The sequence below is a fragment of the Scyliorhinus canicula genome, chromosome 10 (genome assembly GCF_902713615.1).
Source record: "Scyliorhinus canicula chromosome 10, sScyCan1.1, whole genome shotgun sequence".
Taxonomy (NCBI): Eukaryota; Metazoa; Chordata; class Chondrichthyes; order Carcharhiniformes; family Scyliorhinidae; genus Scyliorhinus; species Scyliorhinus canicula.
In genome coordinates, this window is record NC_052155.1 from 41,121,049 (window position 1) to 41,143,668 (window position 22,620).

General features: G+C 45.1%; 2 protein-coding genes across 2 annotated transcripts in view; one reads left to right on the forward strand and one right to left on the reverse strand.

The window, feature by feature from the left end:
* Positions 1-22,620, reverse strand: part of tg (thyroglobulin) — a 475,922-nt gene that overhangs the window by 233,008 nt on the left and 220,294 nt on the right. The gene's annotated exons all lie outside the window — the stretch shown is intronic.
* The window catches only part of LOC119972312 (src-like-adapter), a 53,056-nt gene that overhangs the window by 15,432 nt on the left and 15,004 nt on the right, over positions 1-22,620 (forward strand). The window contains 3 exon segments of the mRNA XM_038808816.1: positions 10,307-10,397; positions 18,425-18,524; positions 19,895-19,981. Coding sequence (XP_038664744.1) covers positions 10,337-10,397; positions 18,425-18,524; positions 19,895-19,981 — 248 coding nt within the window. The 5' untranslated portion in view covers positions 10,307-10,336.

Below are 22,620 nucleotides of genomic sequence, written 5' to 3' on the forward strand. Positions count from 1 at the left end.
CTGTGACACTAATAAAGATTATTCTTATTATATTGTGATATGATTTGCATTATTATGAATGTAAAATTCTACAGCCCTATCTCCTTGTGCATTTAAATGTTAATCTCATCTCAATGTTGTAATTGATTCAATTTTATAATTTCTCCTGGTAACATATTATTTACAATAATAGCTCAAAAGTCACCCCAAAGCTCCTCTTCCAGCAGTAAATCTGATGCTTCCTTGATACTGAGTAACTGAACTGTAAGATTTTGCTATTTACCTTTTCATACCTTTGCATAATTTTAAACATGCTTCTTAACCTTCTTGGAGTAGGGATCAGTGAACGGTATAGCATTTAGTAGGCAATGCATAGAAACTAACAATGGGCGCGTTTCAACTAATTGGGACCAAAGTCCCATAGCGAGCATGTTTAGGCACATGTTTCCCGGCACTCAGTTCCGAGAAACACATGGCTATACAACGCGACTTGAGTTGTATAAGGGGCCTCAGCAGGGAACGCATGACCAAGGCCGCACATAGACCCGTTTTGTATACCGGGGAACTCCGCTCGCCAGACCTCTCCAGTTTAGCGGGAGGCTGGGACAGCAGTTCTAATGGTGTCCCGAGGCCTCCGAGGTGACCCCTAACACCCGCAGTTCGATTGCACAAGGGGAGAGTCTCAGCCACCCCGTACCGCCCAACACCACACAGGATACCCCAGGCTCAATCGCAAGCGTGCAAAAAAATGCCAGCCTGGCGCCTTGGCAATGCAAGGCTGGCACTGAGGTGACACTGCCATTGTGCCAGGCTTCCACTGCCAGGGTGCCACAATGCCCAAAGGGCATGCAGCCAGGGGTCACCAATCCCTTGGGAGACCCCCACAAGTGCCCTGTTTGTGGAGACCAGTACCAAATGACACTCACCCAAGGTTTCCAAGGCAAAGGGGATGAATCCCAATGCCTCTCGGGAATCTGCACATTAACGCGAGACTAGCTGTCTCACTCTAATATGCAGATTTGCCAAAAAAGTGATCCCACCGATAATGGAAGGCATTTATATCATAACACCTTGCGAGGTCGCATTAGATCTCGGGAGGCGTTGCGAGCCGGGTAGTCCCGGGAGTGGTGTCCCCCTGCTTTTCTCGGCCATACTGCGCCATGGTCAGCTGCCCTTCCAGCACAACATGACCATTGAATCACACCCAATATATTTTGAATTTCCATTAAGCTTCCTAAGTGAATAAAGTTAATTTGATGGCAATTTTGTTGAAATGAAAAATGAAAAAATGCATCCATTGATCTATAGCCTTGGAGAAAGGAAACTGTGGTGTCGGTTTGGGGGAGGGTTGATTACAGGGCGGAAGGGTTGGTTGGTGTTGTTTGGGGGAGAGAAAGAAGAGGGAAGCATAGCTTTAATGAAGTCTGCATTCCAATAACTGTAGCTTTAACCTGCTGATGTTCCCTCCCTCCCATCACTGAAGGCAGCAATTGCTGATGTGGCCTTGTAATATCACCTCACAGTATCTTTGATCTCATGTCACATGAGCTGCATATCTTTCACAAATAGATTCAGAACTATGCTGAGACACTTGATGTAACACTGATAAAGTCTAAGAGTCAGAAACAAAAAAGAAACAAACCCCAACATGGACGATTCTAGCATATACACAACATGGTGCAGTATAATAATCCCACATTGGAATATGCCCTGAACCCCATTTATTCATCACTGAATGCACATTAAACATGGTCACACACATTTACAGGATACATTGCAGCAGCTCGTCAAGACTTCTTTCAACAGAAAATCCAAAACCTGTGACTTCCACCATTTCAATCTCTCTCATTTCTAATCAGCACACAAGCACACATAAACATATTTAAAGAGGTAGGATTACAGGGCTGTGGGGCAAAGGTGAATTCCTCTTGAAGAGAGACAGCACAGATCCAATGGGCTGAATTAAGTCCTTGTAACCATTCTGTGATTCCATATACAAGTCAGAAGTGAGGAAGGACCCTGAGGAAGGAGCAGTGCTCTGAAAACTAGTGATTTGAAACAAACCCATTGGACTTGAACCTGGTGTTGTAAGACGTCTTACTGTGCTCACCCCAGTCCAACGCTGGCATCTCCACATCAAGTCAGAAGTGTGATACAATACTCTTCATCTGATTGGATGGGTGTGACTACAACGCTAAAGATATTTGACACCATCCAGGACAATGTAGTCCACTTGATTGACACTCCATCCACCACCTGAAACATCCATCACAGTGCACCCTGTACAATCTACAGGATACATTGCAGCAACTCGTCAAGACTTCTTTCAACAGAAAATCCAGAACCTGTGACTTCCACCATCTCAAAGCGGAAGGTCATTGGAACACTATCGCCTCCTTGTTTCCCCCCCCAAATCTCACACTATCCCAATGTGACATAGGATATATGAGGAAGATGGTGGCACAGTAATAGCAATATCTTGTTTCCATCACTATTTCATGTGTGATGATGGCGTGTTACAAATCACTCAGGGAGTCGGAGTTGTTGTGGCAACATGCACGTTTTTGTGCATATTGCAGTCTGGAGCTATGGATAGTGATGGTAGAGGATCCACAGCTGTCCTTCTATCACATGGCTGACCAGCTCCTGCTCTTACCACCTGCTATTGGCATGTGTTGGAAGGATGAACCATCTTTGAGTGCGCTATGAATGCACTTGCCTTGGTCATCGAGTCCTGAGGCTGTACTTGAATCCAGAGATTCTGATTTAGGGGCAAGAATTCTACCCAATGTGCCACAAGTTCTCCTTTTCTTGTGTGTCACATACCATTTAAGGATAGTTAAGGGTCTGGACAACGGCTTTTAATACAGAACCCTGACCAAATCTATTATTATGGGGGCAGACGAAGGGGATCTTCGCTCTGCATCAAACCCAGTGTACCAGACCTAAAGAGTCCTTGAGACTGACACTGGTTGTCCAAAATCAAAAATATTCTGCTCTTCAGGATGGACATTTCATTAGCTCTTCAGACATATTTTTGAAAACCGTTTTTAAAAAAGGAACAAGAAAATAAAACTAAAATCAAGTTGAATGTTTTAAAAAAACGGAAGAGAAACATTGCAACTTCGACTTTCTGTTGAATCCCATTTCCATTCTTCTTACTACAAACTCACACCCCAAAAGCACATGAAAATATATCGAGAGAAAAGGGGCTGATTTTTTAATAGTTGTTAAAAATGAGCATGCGGTAGCTTTTAAAGCCTGATAAATAAAGTCTGCATATATGCAGCACTGCTGTTTTTTTTCAGAACTGGACCAATGGAAACTTTGGTCAGCAGTACAGCTCCACTTCCCTATTTAAGGTTCAGTCTGATGCATCTGATAACACAGTAGCTACAGCTGGGAAACCAGCCATGATCTTTTGTTTAAAAATAGGGACTGACATTCTTTTTCTGCTATGTTTTTTCTAGTTGGTTTTCGTTTTCTCTCTAATCTACTTTTAACACACCGGTTAATGCATTCACCTCAACCTGTTCAGAAGAAAGAGAGACTTACAAACAGAAACTTCTGGAAATATTCTGCAGGTGTGGTCACATCACTAGAGGGAGAGAGAGTTAAAGCTTCAGGGTGATGGTATCACTCACTTAGAATGGAACCATAGAATTCCTACGGTGCTGATGCCAGTCGCTCCATCCAATCTGCACCAACCCTCTAAATGAGCATCTTACCTAGGCCCAGGCCCTTGCCCTAGCCCCGTAACCCCACCTAACCTGCACATCTTTGGATACGAAGGGCAATTTAACATGGCTCATGCACCTAACCTGCACATCTTTGGACTGTGGGAAGAAACCGGAGCACCCGGCAGAAACCCACACAGAAACTGGGAGAAAGTGCAAACTCCCGACAGCCAACCAAGGCTGGAATTTGCCCATGGTCTCTGGCACTATGAGTCATCAGTGCTAACCACTGTATGCTTCCCCAAGACTTGAATCATTAACTCTGTTTCTCTCTCCACAATTACTGCCAGCCCTGTTGAGTATTTCCAACATTTTCTGCTTTCATTTCAGATTTCCCGTATCCACAATATTTAGCTTTTTTAAGAAAGATTTGCACTTGTGTCCCACCTTTTACAACCTCAGCATGTCCCAAAGTGCTTCACGGTCAACCAAAGTGTTGTCACTTTTGCAATGCAGGAAATACAGCAGTCATTTGACACATATAGCAAACTCCCACATCAGCAATGCAGCTTGTATATTTTTATTAACGGTGACAAAGGGGTAAATATTGACCAGGAGCAGGAGAACTCTCTTGAAAAAAATTTCGCCGGATCTTCTACTCTCAGCTATGAGTGAAGACAAGACCTTGGTTCATCATCCACTCTAAAGACAGCAACTCCGAAGGTGGACACTGGAGCATCAGCTTAAATTACATTCCCAAATATCTGGAAAGCCCATGAAGCCATCTGGCTTATCATTGTCCTTTAGGGAAGGAAATCTGTTATCCTTGCCTGGGGCTGGATTCTGGGCTGCTTCCCACCAGTATTGCAGTTCCAATGTGGTGGAGAATCAGGCGTTGTGAACAAAACAGGTTCAGTTCCCTTCCTCCCGCTGGTGGGGAGATCGAGGTTCGCACCCACACACCAGGCCGAGGATGTAAGTGGGAGACCAATTTGCACCCACTTTGTGGGTTGGGTCCACGTGATTCTCCAGTACTCTGGGCCGGGAAGCACGTGGACGGGATTTATTATTGGTATTTCCCAGTGTGACCCTGAGTTTGAGGACATCGCGGTGAGTCAAGTGGATAACTCCTTAAGGGAGCTGCCCCCAAAGTCCATCCAAGAGTCTCCTTATTTATGTGATCTATGTGAGGGTCCCTTTATTTAGGGGGTTTCTGGGGAGGTCCCTTTATTTAGAAGGTCACCAAAGGATCCTTCTATCTAGGAGGTTTCTAGCGGGATACTTTTACTTAGGGGGCCTCTGCAGGGGGGGGGGGGGGGGGGGGGGGGGTTCGGTCACACCTGTACTTCGGGGAAGTGGGGGAATAGTGAATCGCTTCCTGATCTGCTCTCCCAGAGGGAACATGAATCAATTGCTACTTACCACCGCTGGGAGAACATACTCAAATGGAGAATCTCGCCCCCTGGTCTAGCCTACATTTGACTCAGGATCCACAGCAATATGGATGACTCCTAATTGCCCTCAGGATTGGACAATAAATGCTGCCCCAGCCAGTGATGCCTGCACCCCATGAACATATTTTTTTAAAAGGCAAAAAGCTTTAAAAAAGCCTCCAACTCAGAGATAAGGTCTACCGCTAAGTTACAGTTAAAAGACAGAAATCTGCAAATGCAGAAGTGTTGGAGAAATATATCCGGAAATTGAAGACCTAACATTTAACATTTAAGTAAAATTGGATGTGTGGTCTAAGGTGCATAATTTTGAGTGAAAAATCAATATTTAACCCAGTGCTATCTCCGTACTGTGAACATCATGAGATGAAGCACTCACAGGACAAGCATAGTAGACAGATATGCTGGCAAGTTCCATCTCGAAGGTTCTTTGCATAAGTTTGCAATTGTGCAAGTCAGTGTTTATTGCATAACATAGTGTGATCAAGCACTTGTTTAAAACTAAACAATGCAAAAACAATTTTAGATCCCTGCTTCTCTAAAGTACTTTCTCATGAAAACTTCAACCAGAGGAACATTTCTTCATAGTTCTTTTTTCAGCGTTTGCACTTAACAGGGTGAAGCTAAACAGAACGCTTGTCCATTTAAGCACTCAGTGCATGTGTCAAGAGCCCAAAGATAGGCTGAATTCTCCCAAAATGGGGCTATGTCCCCATGCTGATGTAAAAGCGCTGCCGTTGCACTCCCCAGTTTCCTGCAAAAAGTAAAAGGCGATTCACTTACCTTCTGGGGCTATCAGGGACCCGGGGAGCTTCACGCGGTTTTGGCTGTGGATACGGGCCCCAGCACTTGCGGTTCCGAATCCACGCAAGTGCACGGCAGCGGCCTCCACTGCGCCGACCGCCATGGTGGACTTGGACCACAGACCATCACGGACAATGTAGGCCCCCCCCCCTCGGCCACGGGCTGCTGCATCGGACTGGCTCGATCGCGGCCCCGGCCACCCATAAGGCCCCCTCCCCAGTGCTCGATCCCCCGCCCACCACCAGGGCGACCGTGGATTGAGTCCACAGCCGCCACGCTAGAGTCCCGACCGACCATACCACATTAGTTCCACGCCGTCGAGAGCAGAGTATCGTTGGGAGGGCCTCTGGCAATGGCCCCCCAGCCGCGCGACTTAATTCGTGGACAAGCGATTGTCTTGGGCCCGGAGAATCGCCAAAGCGGCGCCAGCCCGATTCGGTTGGCAATTTTGATTCTCCGCCCCCGCACCAAACCCAATTTTGGCACGGGGCTGCGGAGAATCCAGCCCAGGAAATAGCAACAGTGGAAACAGAGTAAAGGTCAAACGAGTGTCTTGTATAGTTTCAGTAAGAATTCCCTATTTTTATACTCCATTCCCTTTGAAATCAAGGCCAACGTTCCATTTGCCTTCCCTATCACCTGCTGAACTTTCATGCTAGCTTTTTATGATTTATGCACAAGGACCTCCACATCCCTCTGTGCTGCAGTTTTCTGCCGTCTTTCTCCATTTAAATAATATTCAGCTCCTTTATTCTTCCTACCAAAGTGCATAACTTCACATTTTACTACATTATATGCCATTTGCCAAATTTTTGCCCACTCACTTAACCTGTCTATACCCCTCTGTTGAATTTTTATCATCCTCACCACTTGCCTTCCCACCTATTTTTGTGTCATCCACAAATTTGGCAATAGTACATTCACTTCCCTCGTCAAAGTCATTAACATATATTGTAAATAATTGTGGCCCCAGCAGTGATTCTTGTGGCACTCAACTAGTTACAGGTTGCCATCCTGAAAACACCTCTTATTCCAACCCTCTGTCTTCTACCAGTTAGCCAATCCTCTGTCCATGCTAATATTCTACCTCTAAAACCACGATCTCTTATCTTATTAAGTAGCCTTTTGTGCGCTACCTTATTGAACACTTTTTGGAAATCCAAGTATGTCACATCTACTTGTTCCCTTTATCCTTCCTGCTCATTACCATCTCAAACAGTTCTAATAAATTTTTCAGGAATGATTTCCTCTTCCTGAAGCCATGCCAACTCTGCTTGATTATATTGTGTATTTCTAAATGCCCTGCTATTACATCCTTTATAATGGACTCTAACATTTTCCCAATGATAGATGTTAAACTAACTGGTCTGTCGTTGCCTGTTTTTAGGCTCCCTCACTTTTTGAAAAAGGGCAGTTTTCCAATCCTCTGGGACTTTTCCAGAATTTCAGAATTCTTGGACGATTACTACCAGTGCTTCCACTATCTCTGCAGATACTTCCTTTAATATCCGAGGATGCAGCCATCAGGTCCCGGCGACCTATCAGCCAATCGCCCCATTGGTTCCCCTGGTACCTTTTCCCTAATGATTGTTATTGTATTTATTTCCTCCCCCCCGCAACCTTTTGCCCTTGATTATTTGTTTTTGGAATGTAATGAAGACTGATGCAAAATATTTATTTAACTCCTCTGCCATTTCCTGGTTCCCCATTATTATTTCCCGAGTCTCATTCTCTAAGGAGCTTATGTTCACTTTGGCCTCTCTCTTCCTTTTTATATATTTAAAGAACCTTTTACTGCCTGCTTTTATATTACTTGCTAGTTAACTCTCCTGGTTTATCTTCTCCCACTTTATTTATTTTTTGGTACCTTTTTGTTGGCCTATAAAACTTTCTCAGTCCTTTGGCTTACCATTAATCTTTGCCACATTGCATGTCTTTTCTTTAAGTTTAATACTATCCTTAACTTCATTGGTTAACCATGGTTGATTTATCCTCTTCCTCGAATCCTTCTTCCTCACTGAGATGTATCTTTGTTGTGAGTCAGGAACTATTTTCATAAATGTCAACCATTGCTGATCAGCAATCTTTTCGGTTAAACTCCTTTCCCAGTCCTCTCCAGCCAACTCTGCTCTCATTCATTGGCAATTAAGTTTAGCACAGTTGTTCCTGACCCACGTTTCTCACTCTCAAACTTAATGCTAAAGTCTACCATGTGATGGTCGATGTTCCTCTGAGGATTGTTTACTCTGAGATTGTTTATTAAACCTGCCTCATTACACATTACCAGATCTAAAATAGCCAGATCCCTGGTTGGATCCACAATATGTTGTTCTAGGGAACTGTCCTGAATACAATCTATGAATTTGTCCTCATGGTTACCTCTGCCAAATTGATTTTACCTAATCAACATGAAGATTAAAGTCACCCTTGATTAATGTACTGCCATTTTCATATGGCCTCATTATTTCCTGATTTTTTTCTACAGTTTAGCTACTATTAGACCTGTAAATACTCCCACCAGTGTCTACTTCCCCTTGTTAGGGCGGCACAGTAGCACAGTGGTGAGCATTGTTGCTTCACAGCGCCAGGCTCCCAGGTTCGATTCCTGGCTTCGGTCACTGTCTGTGCGGAGTCTGCATATTCTCCCTGTGTCTGCATGGGTTTCCTCCAGGTGTCCTGAAAGACATGCTTGTTAGGTGAATTGGACATTCTGAATTCTCCCTCAGTGTACCTGAACAAGCGCCGGAGTGTGGCGACGGGGGAATTTTCACAGTAACTTCACTGCAGTGTTAATGTAAGCCTACTTGTGACATTAATAAAGATTATTATTATAATTTCTTACCTCCACCCATATGGATTCTACATCTTCCAATCCACTATCTTTTCTTGCTGTCACATTTATTCCACAAAGCTACCCCACCATTCTTTGTCTGTCCTTACGGAAAAAAAATCACACAACCCTGAATATTTATTTCCCATTCCTTGTAAACATGTCTCTTTAATCTCAGAGGAATCTCAGTTGAACAGTTCATCTATAAAATGGCACCTCTGACAGTGAACCACTTTTCAGTCCTGTACTGAAGTGTCAGCCTGGATTTTTCACCCAAATCTCTGGAGTGAGATCTTAGGCCACAAGCCTCTGACTCAGAAGAGAGATCTGCTACTGATATCTTAATTAATGCCAAATTCACTTTATGCCATAAACACAAGCTGGTCCATGACTAGCTTGCAATTGTCAAAACCCATTCCACAAAGGACCCCCCCTATCATCCTATGGAGAGAGAAATTTTAATAACAAGATTTGCTTTTGTTTGGACTGTTGCTGCTTCCCAGTGCCATTTTTTGATTGTGAAGTGCCTTGAGATAATCTGATAAACACACAAATTATTTATTTTTCTATTTCGGGATGCAGTACATGCATCATATGGTAAGTGGTGCATGTTAGGGAGGAAAGGATGATCATGGGTCATGGGGAGCGGGCAGGAGAATGGGGATGAGAAACATATCAGCTATGATTGAATGGCGGAACTGGCTCGATGGGCCGAATGGCCTAAATCTGCTCTTATGTCTTATGGTCTAAAAGGAGACCTTTGGACCTATGGTTTCCAAACTTTCCACCACTGAGAATTTTATTGCCTCATGTCTGCATCTCTTGTATATTTATCGATAGAGATTAATTGACATGACAAGCCAGCTCTCTTATTGTTGTATCATGTGACGATGGAAGAAGGTAGAGATGGACCTTTCAGCATAGCCAATTCAAAGCTATCATGTTTTTTGATTAGCCGGAGTGATCCAGGAAAATGTCTTGAATACTGAATTATCCAGGTACATACTATTTTATACCCTGTACCACACAGATAAACAAACCTGGTTTCAGTAATTCTATATGTGACTCATAGAACTCATAGACTCATAGAATACCTACAGTGCAGATGGTATTTGGCCGAGTTTGCACCGACCTCCGAAAGAGCACCCCACCCACGCAACCCCAGCTAATCTTTAGATGCTAAGGGGAAAGTTAACATGGCCAATCCAACTAGTCTGCATATCTTTGGACTGTGGGAGGAAATCGGACCACCCGGAGGAAACCCATGCAGACATGGGGAGAAAGTGCAAACTGCACACAGACAGTCAGCCATGATCTGATTGAATGACGGAGCAAGCTCGGAGGGCTGAATTGCCTACTTCTGCTCCTAATTCCTATGTTCCTGTGTATTCATATGTCTCTATGTCACCCAATCGAACCAGGGTCCGTGGCCCTGTGAGGCAGCAGTATTAAGTAACTACTGTGCCACCGTGCCGCTCTTAGCCATGACTGTACAGTTGGACAGTTTAATTTATTTGACGACTGGCTTTCTTCTGATTTAGAATATCTCATTTTTCTGCTTACAGTGCTTACGTACAAATATTGAGGATTCAGACATGGGAAACACCTTTAGGTCTGCAACTGAGAAAGAACCAGCTTTTCAGAAACCCTTTACCGGTAAGATGTGGCTCAATGCTATGGCTGAATGATAAACACAGATGAGGAAAATGAATTAATAGATACTCTGAAATATCTAGTTTTACTATCATATTTTGTTCTCTAAAGCTCCTATGAAGTGCCTTGTGGTTTTATATTACATTTAAAGTACCATACAAATAGAGGTAATTTTGTAACTCACTAAATATCCATTAATGGGGACGTTTTCAAGCAGCGCCCTATCAATGGCAATTTGCAAGAGTATTTCACCAGAAAGTGATAAGGAACACATTCGTATTTGCAGTTACGCACAGCAAATTCCTCATTTCAAACAGGCCACTCAAAAATATTTTCTGAGCCATCAAAATCAGGGCCCACAAACAGCAATTGTTAATCATCAGTTTTTGTTCTGATTCAAGTATTGAGTTTTTACAAAAGGTCTTCGCACTGAAATGCTGAGCGGGATGCTTCGGTCACCGACGCCGAAATCGCGTTAGCTGATCGGCCGGAGGATCCCGGTTTGTGCCAAAATCGTGGGCGCCACCGCTTTTGCGATGCTCCGCCCCCTCAAAAAGGGCATACTCAAAGACTATGCCGCATGCCGTCGGGACCCAATGGGCCGAGTTCCCAACGGTATGGAACACTTATCCTTCTTTTTGTGGACCACGCGTGGCGGCTGTGGACTGAGTCCAGCGGCGCCAGTCGGGGAGGAGCCATTCCGCGGGCAGGGGGGGGCTTCGGCGGGGGCTTCGGGGACCGGTGGAAGGTGGTCTGGGGGTGGTGAAGCTGGTGTTTCGGCAGGCTGGGTCTGCGTGAGGCTGGCGTCATGTTGTACGGCGCGGCCGCCGCAGACCGATGTCTTGCACATGTGCGGCCGCGGACCTGACAATTCTCCGGCCATATCCGCAGGTAAGGGCTTTATGTTGCGCGGCTGCTAGCCCCCCCCCACCAGATAGAGGATCGGTGCAGCTTTTGCGCCATTTTTCTGGCGTAAAACGCCACTATTCCCACACCAGCGTCAGCACTCATTCTGCAAATCGGAGAATCCAGCTCGCTAATTCTACTCCCTCAACACAGGCTGCATGACTCTCTGAGTGCACCTGCACTATTTTGATTTTGTGATCTGCTTTTGTGATGATGAGGTACAGAAATTCACCGAAACACCAGAAATAGCACCTCTGATCATCTTTGGAATAGTGTCATGGATGTCTTCCATCCACCAGAGAGAGCAGACGTGGATTGACATTTGGTATGAAAGCCAGTTGGTGCAGCATCCTTTCAGTACTGCCCTGAGGCTGGCTTCTTCGCTTCACCAGCCGTGTGTTTCTCGGCGGCCACGTGTCAAAGGAATTTCCCATTGAAGCCACCCCACTGCTGCCAGTCAACCTGCGGGAGGGGGGGGGGGGGGGGGGGCTGCTAGCGGGAAAAGAGAATCCTGGAGAATTCCGGCCCTGGTGTGTCAGTCTGATTTAGTGCCCATGTCTGGAATTAAATTTAGAAGAGTAAGACATTATTTGGTGGAAACATACAAGATCCGGGATCTTGACAGGGTAGATGTGGAGAGGAAGGTTCCTCTTATGTGAGAATCTCAAATTGAGGAGTGGGGGGGGGGGGGTCACTGTTTAGAAATAAGGCGTTGCCCATTTAAAATAAAGATTAAACAATTTTTTTTCTCACAGACGGTCATGAGTCATTGAAACTCTCTTCCTGAAATGGTAGTAGAATATTTTTAAGGCGGGGTGGATAGATTCTTGGCAAGCAGAGGGGGGGGGGGGGGGGGGGGGGGGGGGGGGTGATAGGTTATCGGGATTAGGCGGGATGAAGATTTGAGGTTACTATCAGATCAGCCATGACTTTATAAAATGGCGGAGCAGGATCGAAGGGGGCGAATGGCCTGCTTCTGTTCCTTGTTCATATATTCGTAACCCACAAACGCCTGTGCAAAATTTAGAGCTGCACCAGTCGCAACAAATAGATTTAGACCCATTGGTAGCTTTACCTAAAAAAAATTTATCAACCTCAGTCTTGAAAATTTCTATTGGCTCAGGATCACCAGCCTTTTGGGGAGAGGATTACAGATTTTCCTTTTCCTTTGCGTGAAAAAAGTGCTTCATAAATCACCCTTAAAATCACCCCATCCCGTCTTGTTCAGCAGCCCCCCACCTGAGGCAATAGCTTCTCGATGTCTGCTCTGAGGGCTGAATTTTCACCTTAGAGTTGGGTTGTGGAACAAGGTAAATTTCCCAGCTTGGCGTGCCCACCTCAAGAGAAAGTACCTGCAATGTGGGATTTTCGTTCTGTGTATTAGGGAGGAAGGGGGGGTGGGGGGTGGGAGAGGGGTGGCAGTGGGGGGAGGGGGGGGGGGAACTGGAGTTGGGCTTTCCGCTGACAGAATGAATTTGGAGGCAGCCACAGGGGGCGCCGATGCGGGTTATTTGAAAGGCCTGCCACAATGCTGTGTGACTTTGTCTCAGCCACAATAAAATCGATAAAACAGAAGCGCCGCTCAGGCTCTCATGGCCCCTCAAGCCCCACATACTCTCCATGCCCCATCCATACCAACGCATGCTGCCTCATGCCACCCGCCCATCCCCCATGGAATCTAGCATCCCATATAGGTACATAGATACATAGAACATACAGTGCAGAAGGAGGCCATTCGGCCCATCAAGTCTGCACCGACCCACTTAAGCACGCACTTCCACCCTATCCCCGTAACCCAATAATCCTTCCTAACCTTTTTGGTCACTAAGGGCAATTTATCATGGTCAATCCACCTAACCTGCCCGTCTTTGGACTGTGGGAGGAAACCGGAGCACCCGGAGGAAACCCACGCAGACACAGGGAGAACGTGCAGACTCCGCACAGACAGTGACCCAGCGGGGAATCGAACATTGGACCCTGGCGCTGTGAAGCCACAGTGCTATCCACTTGTGCTACCGTGCTGCCATATAATTCAGCACAATTAATGCTGCTTTGCACTGGAGTGCTGAACTTGTGGCATTTGAGTGCTACAGTGAGAGTTTGGTGACTGAGGGAGTATAAGGGTTCATTTTTATTTAAAGCCTAGTATTTCTTTTATTTAGTTAATTAACTTAAAAGTTGCTGTTTGGTCCATAAGAAGGTGAATTTTGAATCAGCTTTAAACAAGGTTCTACTTGGACTTACTTGCAGCTGGAGCTTGTTAATTAGTTAATTGCATTAGGCCAGTTTTCAGAAGCTAGAGTCACAGTATAAATAGGAGCTAGTTACAGTGCAGACTTTGTTTGCACTGGAGTGCTGAACTTGTGGCATTTGAGTGCTACAGTGAGAGTTTGGTGACTGAGGGAGTGCTACAGTGAGAGTTTGGTGACTGAGGGAGTGCTACAGTGAGAGTTTGGTGACTGAGGGAGTGCTACAGTGAGAGTTTGGTGACTGAGGGAGTGCTACAGTGAGAGTTTGGTGACTGAGGGAGTGCTACAGTGAGAGTTTGGTGACTGAGGGAGTGCTGAGCTTGTGGCATTTGAGTGCTACAGTGAGAGTTTGGTGACTGAGGGAGTTAAGTGAGGAGGGAGTAAGGTGCTCCTTTCATTTCATTTCCTATATTTATCAAAGAGCGTGAAGGGAGCCAGGAGTTTAGAGTACAGCTGACTGGAAGCAGAGTCGGAGGGCAGAGGTCCAGTTGGTCCAAGGGGCAGCTAATTCTGTAAAGTAAGAGGGGATGGAGGCTAGGGCAGTTGCCTGCTCCTCCTGTAGGATGTGGGTGGTGAGGGAAACCACTGGTGTCCCCGCTGACTATACCTGCGGGAAGTGCACCCAACCCCAGCTCCTCAGAGACCGTGTTAAGGTACTGGAGCTGGAGCTGGATGAACTTCGGATCATCCGGGAGGCAGAGGGGGTTATAGAGAAGAGTTACAGGGAAGTAGCCACACCAAAGGTACTGGACAAGAGTAGCTGGGTTACAGTCAGGGGAAAGAAAACTAACAGGCAGACAGTGCAGGGATCCCTCGTGGCTGTTCCCCTTCAAAACAAGTATACCGTTTTGGATGCTGTTGGGGGGGATGACCTACCGGGGGAAGGCCCCAGCGGCCAGGTCTCTGGCACTGAGTCTGGCTCTGGGGCTCAGAAGGGAAGGGGGGAGCATTGAAAAGCAATAGTAATAGGAGATTCAATGGTTAGGGGAATAGATAGGAGATTCTGTGGTCGCGAGCAAGACTCCCAAAAGGTATGTTGCCTCCCGGGTGCCAGGGATGTCTCGGATTGTGTCTTCAGGATCCTGAAGGGGGAGGGTGAGCAGCCAGAAGTCGTGGTGCACATTGGTACCAACGATGTAGGTAGGAAAAAGGGTGTGGAGGTAATAAACAAGTTTAGGGAGTTAGGCTGGAAGTTAAAGGCCAGGACAGACAGAGTTGTCATCTCTGGTTTGTTGCCGGTGCCACGTGATAGCGAGGCTAGGAATAGGGAGAGAGTGCAGTTGAACACATGGCTGCAGGAATGGTGTCGGAGGGAGGGCTTCAGGTATTTGGATAATTGGAGCGCATTCTGGGGAAGGTGGGACCTGTACAAGCAGGACGGGTTGCATCTGAACCAGAGGGGCACCAATATCCTGGGGGAGAGGTTTTCTAGTACTCTTCGGGAGGATTTAAACTAATTTGGCAGGGGAATGGGAACCGGATCTGTAGTCCAGCAACTAAGGAAGACGATAGTCAGGATGCCAAAGCACATAGTGATGCAGTGGGGAAGGTAACAATGACAAAGGAGAGTACTTGCAGGCAAGGAGATGGGTTGAAGTGTGTATACTTTAATGCAAGAAGCATCAGGAATAAGGTGGGTGAACTTAAGGCATGGATCGGTACCTGGGACTACAATGTGGTGGCCATCACGGAAACTTGGATAGAAGAGGGGCAGAAATGGTTGTTGGAGGTCCCTGGTTATAGATGTTTCAACAAGATTAGGGAGGATGGTAAAAGAGGTGGGGGGAGGGGGGATGCCATTGTTAATTAGAGATAGTATAACAGCTGCAGAAAGGCAGTTCGAGGGGGATCTGCCTACTGAGGTAATATGGGTTGAAGTCAGAAATAGGAAAGGAGCAGTCACCTTGTTGGGAGTTTTCTATAGGCCCCCCAGTAGCAGCAGAGATGTGGAGGAACAGATTGGGAAACAGATTTTGGAAAGGTGCAGAAGTCACAGGGTAGTAGTCATGGGTGACTTCAACTTCCCAAACATTGAGTGGAAACTCTTTAGATCAAATAGTTTGGATGGAGTAGTGTTTATGCAGTGTGTCCAGGAAGCTTTTCTAACACAGTATGTAGATTGTCCGACCAGAGGGGAGGCCATATTGGATTTAGTACTTGGTAATGAACCAGGCAAGGTGATAGATTTGTTAGTCTGGGAGCATTTTGAAGGTAGTGACCACAATTCTGTGACTTTCACTTTAGTTATGGAGAGGGATAGGTGCGTGCAACAGGGCAAGGTTTATAATTGGGGGAAGGGTAAATACAATGCTGTCAGACAAGAATTGAAGTGCAGAAGTTGGGAACATAGGCTGTCAGGGAAGGACACAAGTGAAATGTGGAACTTGTTCAAGGAACAGGTACTGCGTATCTTTGATATGTATGTCCCTGTCAGGCAGGGAAGAGATGGTCGAGTGAGGGAACCATGGTTGACAAGAGAGGTTGACTGTCTTGTTAAGAGGAAGAAGGAGACTTATGTAAGGCTGAAGAAACAAGGTTCAGACAGGGCGCTGGAGGGATACAAGATAGCCAGAAGGGAACTGAAGAAAGGGATTAGGAGAGCTAAGAGAGGGCATGAAAAATCTTTGGCGGGTAGGATCAAGGAAAACCCCAAGGCCTTTTACACATATGTGAGAAAAATGAGAATGACTAGAGCGAGGGTAGGTCCGATTTAAGGACAGTAGCGGGAGATTGTGTATTGAGTCTGAAGAGATAGGAGAGGTCTTGAACAAGTATTTTTCTTCAGTATTTACAAACGAGAGGGGCCTTATTGTTGGAGAGGACAGCGTGAAGCAGACTGATAAGCTTGAGGAGTTAGTTGTCAGGAAGGAAGATGTGTTGCGCGTTTTGAAAAACTTGAGGATAGACAAGTCCCCCAGGCCTGACGGGAAGCAAGAAATGAAATTGCAGAGCCGTTGGCAATGATCTTTTCGTCCTCGCTGCCAACAGGGGTGGTACCAGAGGATTGGAGAGTGGCGAATGTCATGCCCCTGTTCAAAAAAGGGAATAGGGATAACCCTGGGAATTACAGGCCAGTTAGTCTTACTTCGGTGGTAGGCAAAGTAATGGAAAGGGTACTGAGGGATAGGATTTCTGAGCATCTGGAAAGACACTGCTTGATTAGGGATAGTCAGCACGGATTTGTGAGGGGTAGGTCTTGCCTTACAAGTCTTATTGACTTCTTTGAGGAGGTGACCAAGCATGTGGATGAAGGTAAAGCAGTGGATGTAGTGTACATGGATTTTAGTAAGGCATTTGATAAGGTTCCCCATGGTAGGCTTATGCAGAAAGTAAGGAGGCATGGGATAGTGGGAAATTTGGCCAGTTGGATAACAAACTGGCTAACCGATAGAAGACAGAGTGGTGGTGGATGGCAAATATTCAGCCTGGAGCCCAGTTATCAGTGGCGTACCGCAGGGATCAGTTCTGGGTCCTCTGCTGTTTGTGATTTTCATTAACGACTTGGATGAGGGAGTTGAAGGGTGGGTCAGTAAATTTGCAGATGATACGAAGATTGGTGGAGTTGTGGATAGTGAGGAGGGCTGTTGTCGGCTTCAAAGAGACATAGATAGAATGCAGAGCTGGGCTGAGAAGTGGCAGATGGAGTTTAACCCTGACAAGTGTGAGGTTGTCCATTTTGGAACGACAAATATGAATGCGGAATACAGGGTTAATGGTAGGGTTCTTGGCAATGTGGAGGAGCAGAGATCTTGGGGTCTATGTTCATAGATCTTTGAAAGTTGCCGCTCAAGTGGATAGAGCTGTGAGGAAGGCCTATGGTGTGCTAGCGTTCATTAGCAGAGGGATTGAATTTAAGAGCCGTGAGGTGATGATGCAGCTGTACAAAACCTTGGTCAGGCCACATTTGGAGTACTGTGTGCAGTTCTGGTCACCTCATTTTAGGAAGGATGTGGAAGCTTTGGAAAAGGTGCAAAGGAGATTTACCAGGATGTTGCCTGGAATGGAGAGTAGGTCATACGAGGACAGGTTGAGGGTGCTAGGCCTTTTCTCATTAGAACAGAGAAGGATGAGGGGCGACTTGATAGAGGTTTATAAGATGATTAGGGGAATAGATAGACAGTCAGAGACTTTTTCCCCGGGTGGAACACACCATTACAAGGGGACATAAATTTAAGATAAATGGTAGGAGATATAGAGGGGATGTCAGAGGTAGGTTCTTTACCCAGAGTGTAGTGGGGGCATGGAATGCACTGCCTGTGGAAGTAGTTGAGTCGGAAAAGTTAGGGACCTTTAAGCGGCTATTGGATAGGTACATGGATTAGGGTAGAATAATGGAGTGTAGGTTAACTTCTTAAGGGCAGCATGGTAGCATTGTGGATAGCACAATTGCTTCACAGCTCCAGGGTCCCAAGTTCGATTTCGACTTGGGTCGCTGTCTGTGTGGAGTCTGCACATCCTCCCCATGACTGCGTGGGTTTCCTCCGGGTGCTCCGGTTTCCTCCCACAGTCCAAAGATGTGCAGGTTGGGTGGATTGGCCATGAAAAATTGTCCAAAATTCTTTAATTAACCTAGGACAAAAGTTCGGCGCAACATCGTGGGCCGAAGGGCCTGTTCTGTGCTGTATTTCTCTATCTATCTAACACCTCAAAATGATTTAATTAACTGTAAAGTTCTATCTAAGTGTATGTTTTTTTTCCTTTATCTATTGGCTGTTTGTTGGACCTTGCTATGTGATGGTTAACTAACTCCTAAATTCATTGGTTGTTACATGTTTTGGGATGCCTTGAGGCCATAAATGTACATTCTTCCTTTCTTTAAACTGTTTTGGGCGACAAATTCACCACAGGTTTCATCCATATTTCCCTCTTTTTCAGCAGACAGCAATGATATGCTTGTAACGATCTATGACTACCCACCCGCAACAATAAGCCAGCCTATCTTCAGGATAGGGGAGAAGCTGCGCATTGTAACAGAGTAAGTAAAACCCTACCCATAAATAACACAGAGAGAAGCCTCAGTAATGATCATTGTCGGAATTCTATCCTATGGTTCAACCTCTTCTGGGCTGTGGCTCTCAGGTATGTTCTGCCACTGTAGAGAGTGGAAATGCAGAAGAAAGGGGAACAACGCTCAGCCCATGCAAGGGTGTGTATTTCCAACTCGTATTTGCAACATTTCCAGTTAGGAACTGCTGTATCTCAGCTAAAAAGAAGTTCAATCCAGGGAGTTTCAAAGCATGTATCTTGGAAGTGGCACAAACAAGTGAGGTCGCGATGAGGTAGGCATAAACCAGTTATGTGCAAAGTTCCTGGAGAATAACCGACGTGACACTTGACTAATGTTGAAGTTAGACAGAAACTTTCCAGGAAATTCCTGACCACTGAGTCTCACGATAGTCAAAAAAAAAATCAAAGATTTATTGCTGTGGTAATGACTAAATTTGAAACCTCTGTTTAGATTCAAGTCTTGTAACTCAAACTCAGGGTCCCATTACTCGACATAAAAATGAGAAATAACTTGAATCTATACAACATCTTTATTATCCTCAAAAATCCCAAATAATTTCACCGTCTTTGAAATACTTTTGGAGCCAATATTGCAGGCTACCTGACACTAATATAAGAGGGTCTCACAGGCTGTAACAATGTATGAGATAATCTATTTTTGTGGTGTTGGATGAGAGGCAAAACTTGGCCAGGACACAGGGAGAAATGCCCTGTCAAATGACATAAAGTGACTTTTAATAATGGACTGACTGGACCTGTGTTTAACACCTTGCTCAAAATATCAGGTGATATATATACACACGCGTTCCATTTAGTGTGTGTCTATAGGTAGGCATAAACCAGTTATGTGCAAAGTTCCTGGGGAATAACCAACATGACACTTGACTAATATTGAAGTTAGACAGAAACTTTCCAGGAAATTCCTGACCACTGAGTCTCAATTGGACTAGTTTCAATTGGACAATAAATCCTCTGCATGCTTGCTTGGCCTTGTTTTTTTTAAAGAAGTTCCAGGTGATTACATGGCTGTTGGTGGATATGGATGCCTAATCATGCTGCCCTGGGTTTTTCATGCCCATCAGTTTCAGTATGTTTGCATCTCATTGAAAAGATGGCACATGCAGCAGTATGGCACTCCCACAGCGCTGCACTTGACGTATCAGATCAAATTATGTGATCGAGCCTCCAAAATGGGACTTGGAATACATGACGCTCTAACTTAGAGGTGAATGTGTTACTGAGCCAGATTGACATTATAGCATTGAAACACGTGCCAAATACTTTTGTTCCTTCGTAAAGTCAATGCCCCACTCACGCAACTCTCTTTCTTGTTTCCAGAGAAGGTGATTGGTGGAGGGTGCGGTCCATCAATGCTGAATGTGAGAACTACATCCCACGTGCCTGTGCCGCTCGAGTTTACCATGGGTAGGTAATCAAATGCAGTCCACCTTTACTTGTTTGTTTGACAAACATTTCCTGCCTCCAACAACAGCTGTTTTAACTTATGACATGCCCTCAATGCAGCAAAGCAGTGAAGCCTTATCCAACAAAATTTGACATCGAGGCACCTCAGCAGATATTAGAACAGGTGACCAAAGAACTTGGTCAAAGAGGTAGGTTTTCAAGACCTTCTTAAATGACAGAATAGAGGTAAAGTCAGAAAGGTCTAGTGATGGAGCATCAGGCCTAGGCCGCTAAAAGCACCAACAATGGTGGAGCGATAAAAATCAGGGGATTCTCATGAGGCGGGTATTGGAGGAACATAAGAGATCTTGGGGGTTATTGACATGTAAGAGGTGACAAAGGTAAGGAGCAGTGAGGCCAGGAAGACAATTCAGCTCCACATTCAGTCACAAAGTTAAGCTTGGACAAAGAGTCATTCAGAATCGAAATGTTACTGCCTTTTCTCTCCACAGAGGTTGTCAGACCTGCTGAGATGGTCCAATATTTTCTGTTTTTGTTTCAGATTCCAGCATCCACAGTAATTTGCTTTTATATAAGTCAAGCTATTTTGGGCAGCACGGTAGCATTGTGGTTAGCACAATTGCTTCACAGCTCCAGGGTCCCAGGTTCGATTCCCGGCTTGGGTCACTGTCTGGGCGGAGTCTGCACATCCTCCCCGTGTGTGCGTGGGTTTCCTCTGGGTGCTCCGGTTTCCTCCCACAGTCCAAAGATGTGCAGGTTAGGTGGATTGGTCATGCTCAATTGTCCTTAGTGTCCAAAATTGCCCTTAGTGTTGGGTGTGATTACTGGCTAATGGGGATAAGGTGGCGGTGTGGGCTTGGGTAGGATGCTCTTTCCAAGAGCCAGTGCTGGGTCGATGGGCCGAATGGCCTCCTTCTGCACTGTAAATACTATGAAATTCTATTTTGAAAGATAGATCCATCATCATCTGATGCTGCGACCAACTCAGTTGCTTCTTTGATTGGCTTAAAATTACTTTCACACAAGGTGCTATCCAATTTCATGGTCTATGATGAGTAAATTGATCATGATCAAGGTTCTAGAACCAGGCTCAGGATCCCGAGGGTTAATGAGGGAGGAAAGTCAATCAATATTTCTTCTCTTGAATACCTTCAAGTATCTCTTAGTGGAAAGTGTATTATTTGAGGACACTTGGCAAGATTATTTAAGCTCTGCTGAGATGCAGTTCCACATTAAATACTCTGATATCACTATTATCTAGGCCCATACATGAAGGATTATCACTGATAATTCCCATGGAACAATAACATATCATAAAATGACTTTTGATGGGCTGACGTGTTTGTTCAAAATATCAGGTGATATATAAATTCTCAAGTTTTTGGTTGCTTGGCCTTGTTTGGTAATTTTTTTAAGAAAGTTCCAGGTGATTACATGGTTGTTGGTGGGCATGGATGCCTAATCATGCTGCCATAGGTTTTTCCTGCCCATCGGTTTCTGTATGTCTGCGTCTTATTCAAAAGGAGGCACATGCAGCAGTATGGCACTCCCTCACTGCTGCACTTGAAGTATCAGATCAAATTAAAACAAGACTAAAAGTGTGGGCAGGTGGGCAGCAAATAAAGTATGGTACCTTGGCTGCAAACACACTCTCTTTCTGCTTCTGAAATTTAAATGGTGTTGGCCAGGTTTCCGAAGCATCAGGGAACCTAGTAGCTTCCTCAAGGAGAGGACTTGGTGGATTCAGGAGGCAAGTGCCTTAACTACTTACACTCCAGGTTTTGGTGTCCTGCCTGTGGAGCCTCTGAGCCCAACCCCACCATGAGCTCCCCCCCCCAATCTACCTAAAGTCCTCCAATCTACCTTCACTAAACCCACCTGGTCCTCATCTCCCAATCCCAACCAGATCCCGATCCACTTCCTCCACAAAGGCCTCCGATGTGTTCTCTAAATTCATTGTTCTCCTATGCCTATACTACAAACCTTGAATTTCTATTGTATTCTTTATGGTTTTCCTTATCTGTTTTCAGAGGATTGTTTATTTGAACCTCTAGTTCTCATTGTACATTCTTTTCGTCAAGTTAATGGAAAATAAAATTGGACAAGCTATATAAATCACGACAGATTTGCTGTTATCCAATTTGTGTCCACCGTTGGAGTGAAAATTAATCTCAGGAAGTACTGCATTGTAGGAAATTCTGTCTTTCAAAGGAACTATTTAAGTCTTGCCTGCCTGTTCAGATGAACGGAAAATATGTTATGCAGCATGTTTGGAAGATTTGAAGAAGGCATCCGAGCCAACATTCCTCCCTCAACCCAAATCCTTTAATAAAAACAGAAAATGTTGGAAAAACTCAGCAGGCCTGGCAGCATCTGTGGCAAGGGAAACAGTTAACATTTCAAATCAGTGTGACAATCATCTCCTTCTTTATCTCCTTTGATGTTTCTCCAATTTCTCCTTACCTAACAATGACTACAAGATTTCTCGGGGATGTGCAATGGTGCCCCGATCAAATGAGAGGTCTTTCTAATGAATATTTAAAATATTTTTCAAAATATTGTAATTCATTCATGACCAGATTTTATAGATTGATTGCACAAGCAGGGAGGTCATGTTGGAGTTGTATAGAACTTTGGTG